General features: G+C 36.9%; 1 protein-coding gene across 1 annotated transcript; it reads right to left on the reverse strand.

The window, feature by feature from the left end:
* Positions 1-625: 625 nt before the first annotated feature.
* SIX3 (SIX homeobox 3) lies at positions 626-7,978 on the reverse strand. Its single transcript, XM_072409768.1, has 2 exons — positions 7,123-7,978; positions 626-3,683 (listed from the first exon to the last, which is right to left on the reverse strand). Exons 1-2 carry the CDS (start codon positions 7,863-7,865, stop codon positions 3,488-3,490), a joined length of 939 nt encoding a protein of 312 aa, XP_072265869.1. The 5' UTR covers positions 7,866-7,978; the 3' UTR covers positions 626-3,487.
* Between the last annotated feature and the right edge of the window lie 565 nt (positions 7,979-8,543).

Below are 8,543 nucleotides of genomic sequence, written 5' to 3' on the forward strand. Positions count from 1 at the left end.
TATACGAAAGATGGGGACGTTGTAGTCCTTTTTGAGAAGTTTGTGGTCTTGATGTGATTGTGAATTGGTGCCATCTGCCCACAGACCCAAGCTGGGGGTATTGATCGCATGCACTTGTAATTTCATCTTCATCCTCATCCTGGCTGGTCCTGGATAATAAACTAAGAACTGGGAGCTGAAGAAGGCCTCCTGATAAGGATCAGGTCCTACCAAGTAAAGAGGAAAAGCTGCCCGCTTTGCTTGGTTTGATAGGCCCTATCTTCCCCAGGCAGATGGATTTGGTGTGGGAGCTTAACACACAGATTTTCATAGATTTACACCTCAATCAGCCATTGAAGTTTTCAACGCAAATCCTAAATCATCATTGTTTGTGTGATATTGTCTGGGTGGGCAAACACCATCAAACACCATATTCCCATTCTGCACCAATCCAAGTGGTGCAAATTCAGCACACTTGAAAAAAAATTATATAATTATTTATATATATATATATATATATATATATATATATATATAGCACAGATTAAAAAAAATAAAGTTCATATATATTGATTGCACTGCAACACTTATCACACCGCACAACCGACACACAAACTCGTAAAAACACAACAAAATAAAGCAATCGTATCTGTAAAGATTTCTCCAAGAATTTAATTATAGCTTACAAAAGAAAAAATGCAAACATCCTTGTTTTAATCTCAACTTTAAATAAAGAAACCTGTTTAAAAATTAATTTATATTAAAAAAAAGAAAGAAAGGGGTGGGGGTGACTAACCAGACTGAATATAATGATGTCAGAGATTTTTTATATTTTTATTACACATTATATACAGGTATTGAATACTAGGTCCACGCTGGGAGGGGTATATTGTGCAGGGATTGAACGTCAATGTACACAGCAATATATAAAAACAGATCCCATGACCCTAATGTTCGGTTGTGTTTATTATTGGAGGATATAAATTATAATTTTTTAACTTTTTTTTGGTAGAATCGCATTAACCCTTTCACTCCCTCTGATTTTGGAATAGTTTTACAAGTGAATACTGAGCTGGTGGAATTGTATTTTTTGAGTCAAGTTTTTGTATTTTATTCCTATACCTCTATGTGATAAAACATTGAGATTTAGATGTTGACCCAAGTGATTGTAACAATTTAAATTCAGAAAAAAAGTGTCAGTGCCAACAAACCACTGAGATAAAGAAAGCCGATGTGCCAGATACATACTGTCACCTTCAATAATAATATTGACAGTGGAAGTTCAAATGAATTAAAAATATAAAAAAGCTAAATAATACTTAATGGCTAGCCCATGCTGGATGACTTCTTATGACATTGTACACTTTGGAATAGCAATACAGAAACACAAGGCAATCAGTCTCCAATGTGCGAGAGACAAATGTGGCGCAAAAAGCCACCGCATTTCAGGCGCAAAAAACTGACAAATAGCACCATCTTCAGTTAATATTTTTTCTATAAATAAAAGACCTTCTCTAGAACGAGCGCCCTTTATTTCAGATTTCTTGACTACTCACATCATACTTGCTCTTCTCAGCACCTCCCCTGTGACCATCCAGCGAATCTGGAGAATCTGGCGAATAAATAACCTTTTAGTTGGACTTTTCTGTTGCATGGTGAGGCATAGACTGATCCTGCCCCCCAAAAAGAAGTGAATCGGAAGTGAAACATTTGTTTTGAAGTGGACATGAAATTCCAAGCACGTTTCTTTGTGAGTTATAAGAAGATTATAAAAATGTATTTTCAAGTAAAAACAAGTTTACAATCCAGCTGGTGTTATTCACGGCTGGATAAGCAGCCTGGGGCAAAAAAGTTAATGCATTAAGTTAGTGCTTGGATACAGCAAGCTATGCAAAATAGGTAAAAAAGTCAAACTCATGTCAGGGGAGGAGTTGCAGACTAATTAGAGAGACAAGGTTATTTTTTGCTTTTTGTAAATTTTGCAAATACACAATTAACAAAGTCTGGGATTAGTAAATGCTAATGATGGCGTAGTGCATTAGAGAAGTGACCTGCCTGAATGAACTGCAATCCCAAAAAAATCAGGAATTAGCTTTCCTATATTACTTAAAAATACCCCAGGCAATTATTTGTTTTATTCTTGGGGGAAAATCAAATGAGTGTGCTCTAAAGGGTTAATGGACTCTGCACTGACTAGGCATTTTTTGCAAACTTGTTTTCAGGACAAAATAAAATATTTCAAAGACAAAAGCATCTATATATTGCCATACATTGAAGTACTCAGGATGTGGATTAACCCTTTGCATTGTGTCCATAGCCCTCACCCTGGCTCAAAGAACTCAGAAAGTGCAATCGAGGGAAGGAAAGGTTAGAGAGTTCATAAAGGATCTGGAGGACGATGACGAATACACCAGAATCGCAGAAGAAATAGGAAAAAAATAATGAAATAAGTTTTGTATTTGAGAAACTTTGTACAGAACACGCAGAGCAGACAAGATTATAGTAAGCGCTCTAAGTGGGCCTTGAGAATAGCCCTGGGGGGGAAAGTTCTTGCATAACATGACTACGGTTGTATCAAAAAAGTATGTCTAGGGTTTGGGGTTCCAAGAAGGAAAGAAAAGATAGAGAGGAAGAAAGAAAGAAAGAAAGAAAGAAAGAAAGAAAGAAAGAAAGAAAGAAAGAAAGAAAGAAAGAAAGAAAGAAAGAAAGAAANNAAAGAAAGAAAGAAAGAAAGAAAGAAAGAAAACAGGATGAATGGGGTGAAAGTTAATATCAGAGAGAGAAAAGAAGGAACCTTCCATAATGGAGAACAACTCCAACAAAAAAAAATTGGATGGGGGCAAATATTAGGGAAACAAATTAGAAATATTATATACAAGCATTTCTACACATATATTACAACTGGGAACACATCCTCATCATTGAGATATACATAATTCATATAAAATCTTGAAATAAAAATAAAAATCTGTTACAGTCATAAACTATTCTTTTTCCACATTAAACAGTAAACCCACACAGGCAGTGACAGAGGTGTAGAAAAAAAGGTGCTTATACGAATAAAAATGATTGTCAGCTGGACAACAAAAAAAAAAGAATTAAAAAAATTACAGAAAAGGTTTGCATCTGGAGTGACCAATACTCTGATTTTTTTTAACAGACAGAAGAGATAAATCGACAAAAATAAATAACAAAAAAAGAAATAATAATAACTGAGAAGAGGTGGAGATATGAGTGTGTTTCCTCTTCCTGGAGATCCTGGGTAGGTTTTTTTTTCTTTTTTTTTTCTTTTTTTTTGGAACGGAGAGGTTTAGAATAAAGTCCCCACAAACAAATGATTCATGCAAGTGGTCATGCGTCCATAATAAGCGCAAATAGTTGTGGTGCTTGTCCTTTAGGAGTCTAGGTGTCACCTTTTTTTTTACCTCCTCTAGATGTGACAGTCCCTGGAAGTTCAGGTCCATTATCAGTCCCTTCTAGGTCTGGCATGAGTGGGTCTGCCTAGCTATCATACATCACATTCTGAGTCGCTGGAGGTGACTGACAGGATGGAGGTGCCAGTCTCAGCTCGCTCTGCCAGGCTGGACACACTGGTGGTCGGACTGGCAGCTGCTGTGGAGGGTGACTCTGCCGAACTGTGTGTAGGGCAACCCGGATCTGCCAACGACCGCATGCCACTTTGTCCGATTGACTGGTGCTGAAGCCTGGTAAGGGGGACACCATAGACAGCATGGTAAATATTCAAATAGGGGACAATTTTATTTTTTCCTGCCACAAACACAGGGGGTCTAATTTTTGTATTGTACTACCACACCACAAGGGCACCCTGGCACCTCTTACCCACCCTGCCTCCTAACAATATCATATGCTCACAAACATAAAATCTTTCTTTACTCATCTTAATAATAAAAAAATCCAAAAAGTTCCAGCAAACAGCTAAAAACACAAATCTCATATTTGCAAACTTTACGCGACATTGCAAAGAGAAGTGAATAAAGGTCGCAAGTTGTACTTTAGATTTTGTTACCCAGTAAATGGCAGGAATTCTCTAAATATTTAGATGAAATATTAAATATTTCTTCTTTTATTTTATAGTATTGTGTTCATATTCCTATTCATATATTCACTTTGGACTGTTTTCAAGTATTAGTATTCGTATTGATATTCACATTGAACTATTTTACTGTTTCACGTGTTCCTTCAATACTATCACATTGTTGTTACATTCCTGAACAATTTATTTACTTTCTTAGGGATATATAGGGAGATCTGTTCACCGCTACATTTATGTGAACTATTTTATTACAATTATAAAAAGTTATTTACACCACGATTTCCTATTTTATGCTTTGCAGCCACAAAATAAATGAACACATCTATAAGTCCTATTAAATGCTGAATTTATAATTATCTTAAAACCATAATAAAAAAATGACACCCCAAACTTTATCAGAATCGCTTCAACCCTCCAGTCCTTTATCTAACATTGCACTGTATGTGATTTTTTTAAATAATACAAATAAAATAATTTAATTTTGCCTCTACAGGGACCTAATATTATAGCAGGATTAACAAAACCTCCAAGAATGTGTAAATTATTCTTTGGGAGTCAATGAAAAGGCCAAAACTCCCCATACAAGAGCTGCACGGCAATGGACAGGACTTGTTATATTACAATAGCATTACACAATTCTTAGTAAAATTATTAATGATGACATATTATTATATCTATTTAGAGGTGTGTGGGTGTATTAGATGTAGAGGTGAATTTGGATCTATAGGGAGGTATACTTTAGTCCATGGTGGCTATAAGTTGCCCTGCTTCTTGTTGGGGGTCCCAGGTATTATTAGGAGTTATATAGTGTGCAGTTCTGGGGCTGTCAATACCTTTTCTGTTGACAAAGCCCCCCTGTAGCTAACCTTGTTTACAATTTAAGCCTAGCTGCTGTAATTCCCTAATTTGCCCTAACCAACATTGAAAGAGGTAAACAATTTGTGTCAGTGTCTTTCTGCTCAGTACAAATGAAGCCCAGCCTGCCAGTGACATAATGTAATGAATTTCAGCAGACAATAGGTACACTGCACGTTTGTTTACACACTTGCTGTGTTAATTAAATGGAAATCAGGACGAGCCCAGAGAAGCTACTTAACAGAGGTTTTAGCCTTCCAGAATTGAGGTGCATCACCTAGACCTAATCAGGAGCCATGTACATGAGATGGGGATAATGGCAGGAATGGGGGCACACACATTGCTTTTCCTCTCTTTTTCCTACTTCTAACTCCCCCTGATCCATCTCTACATTGGAAGTATGGGGGGGGGGGCATCCAGGAAACCCTTACTATCAATAAAAAGTAAGTTATAGACTTCAGTCAAAATAATATTATTATTGGAGATATATAACACAACATATATGGGAATATTGTGGAAATGCTTTGATTCGGCTTACACAGCATTGAAAATGAAATCTCTCCATGTGTTCAGTCTCCATGTCACATTTCTAAATCTTTATGTGTTTGTGTGTGATCCAAAATATGAGGTCCGTATACAAACAATCATAAATATTTATTTTAAAGGATATTCATAATATTATATATCCTATTCATATTTCATATCCGATATAAAAGGTATTAAATGTATATATATTATCTTAAATAGCACATTTACTGAATGAAAGATCCTTTAAATACTTTAATTTAAAAAAAAATGGGTAATCAAGTGACGTTAAACATGACAATATATATACATGGCAATATAAATATATATATATATATATATGTTTATATATATATAAAATATATAAAAGTATCTTAAAATGATCTTTCATTCTGTAAATGTGCTATTTAATATAAAAATATATATACACAGATACATTTATTACTTTAATATAGGATATGAAACATGAATAGGATATATAACATTATATTATGTCATTGGTAAGATTCTCATTAGCTTTTAATATATATATGAATAACATTTAGAGAACAACAATGAGAGACAGAGAGAAATAAAGAGAGATGTATCTCTCTATACATATACATACACATACGTATAAATATTTATATTTCTCTTTCTCTCTCTCTCTTTAATCATAAATGTTATTGATATATATTAAAAGCCAATGAGAATCTTACCAATGACGTAATACATATAAATATATATATATATAATTATATATATATATATATATACATACATATTTATATACATATTTAACTACTGATAAGAAACCACTCCTTCTATCTATATTATTTTTTATTTATTTTTAGTTTTATATACTTCCTATGTATAATATATATCATTCTCCCTTTCTCTGTCAATATATTGTTTAGTGCCAGAAGTTTAGAAGTTATATATGTATTTAAATATATACATAGAAGGAAAGAGAGAGAACGAGAAAACACACACACATATATAAATATATATAATTCTCTCTCTCACTATAAACTATTTAACTTCTGTTGCTAAACAATTTGTTCTTTCCATATACTTTTCCATTTATATATTTTAATATACTTGCTATGCATCTTGTATATATTTGTCTGAATGAGTTGAATATATCATTAGGAGATGTTGCATTATTATTAGAATTTGTGTTACTATTATTATTTATTATGTAGATTGTATTTTTATTGTGTTTTCATAGATTGTATGATTGCATTGCTTTATGTATTATCATAGATAGTATTGTTATAGATTATTTTATTATAGATTGTACGATTGCATTGCTCTATGTATTATGATAGATTGTAATATTATAGATTGTATTGTTATAGATTGTATTCTCGTAGATTGTAATATTATAGATTGTATTATTATAGATTGTATTCTCATATGTTGTACGATTGCATTGCTCCATGTAATATTATAGATTGTATTATTATGGGTTGTATTCTCATAGGTTGTATTATTATAGATTGTATTAATATAGATTGTATTATGATAGATTGTATTCTCATAATTTTTTTTTTTTATATATTGTATGATTGCATTGCTCTATGTATTATTATAGATTGTATTATAGATTGTATTATGATAGATTGTATTCTCATAGATTGTACGATTGCATTGCTCCATGTATTACCTGGATGACATGATCACCTTATTGTGAATGTATAGAATGGGCACAGGTGCCTGGCACTGACCTGTTCTTGGCAGCGGCCGCTCTGTCTCTTTGCCTTCGGTTCTTGAACCAGTTGCCCACTTGTGTTGGGGTGAGTCCAGTGGCCTGGGCCAGTTCCCTTTTCTTGCTGGGGTTGGGGTAAGGGTCCTGTAGGTACCACTCCCTCAGCAGGCTGCGAGTCCTCTCCTTGAAGCAATGGGTTTTCTGTTCTCCATCCCAGATGGTTCTGGGCAGAGGGAACTTCTTCCTCACCCGGTACTTATCTACCGGTCCCAGCGGGCGGCCCCGGAGCTTCTCGGCCTCCTGGTAGTGGGCTTCCAGCCACATGGCCTGCAGTTTCCCGTGGGACTCCTTGGTGAACTTGTGGTTCTCCAGGATGTGGTAGAGATCCCTGAAGTTCCCGGTGTGGAAAGCCACGACGGCCCGGGCTCTCAGGATGGACTCATGCTTGTTGATGGCCTCGCACGCCCCCGGGGCCACAGGCAGCGACCACAGGAAGCGCCCCAGCCGCTCGATGTCCCCGGTCTCCTCCAGCGTCTCGCACACGCTGGCCACTTGCTCCGGGGAGAAGTTGAGGGAGGGCAGCTGGAACATTGACAGCTCTTCCGGGGCTCGGGAGCCGCCGCTGGCCAGGAGCACGGAGCGCTCGCTGAAGTTTGGCAGGAAGAAGTGGGTGGGATAGAGCTCTAGAGGAGATCGGAACACCATGGAATGACCGCGGAGAGAATCACAGAGAGAAAAAAAAAGAAAAAAACATTCAATCATTCAACAGCAATCTCCTAATGACACCGGCCTCATAATATCTCCCCTACATCCGCACTGAGTGCAGCATTGAAACATTGTTTCGCTTTTCTATTGGTCTACCAGGTGTCGTTGTGCGGTCACCATAGCGACGCTGCCAATCACTGTCAAGCGTGCCAATCATCGCCTACTACGTCGTAGAAGCTCCGCCCCCAAGGGGAAAAGGAGGAGGACGGGGCGGAGCGGGAGGGGGAGATGTTTGCTGCTGCTTGCTGGAGGTTTATCTAATCTGCTACTCCCCTTCCCCTAAATAAGGGATCAAATAATGTGATTGCTGAATGGGATGAGCAATTAGTGGGTGGAATATTATTGTGATCTTAACGAGGCTAAAGGAGATATGGGGGGGAAGGGGAGCAGGAAAGAGAGAAGAAGAAGAAGTGTGGGGGAAGGGGAGCAGGAAAGAGAGAAGAAGAAGAAGAAGAAGGGGGGGGGGGGGGGGGGGAGTTAAATGGGCCAGGCTGGGATACACTAAAGGGCTCCTAACTGAGACAATTTACACATGATTTGCACGTAGCTTCACTTCATTCTGCCCATCTGAACACTAATAGTGCTGGGGAAGAAAAAGAGAGATGAGATCATTAGAGGCATCCTCATCCTGGTGACCCTATCAGCAGCTCAGGCACCAGATTGTGGGCAGCCTGG

The sequence above is a fragment of the Pyxicephalus adspersus genome, chromosome 4 (genome assembly GCF_032062135.1).
Source record: "Pyxicephalus adspersus chromosome 4, UCB_Pads_2.0, whole genome shotgun sequence".
NCBI classification, from domain to species: domain Eukaryota; kingdom Metazoa; phylum Chordata; class Amphibia; order Anura; family Pyxicephalidae; genus Pyxicephalus; species Pyxicephalus adspersus.

Coding starts and splice junctions, on each gene's coding strand:
- SIX3 (XM_072409768.1), bottom strand. CDS start 7,865: ATGATTGAATGTTTTTTTCTTTTTTTTTCTCTCTGTGATTCTCTCCGC. Junction 3,684..7,122: donor GCGGCCGCTGCCAAGAACAG/GTCAGTGCCAGG, acceptor CCCCCTTACCAG/GCTTCAGCACCAGTCAATCG.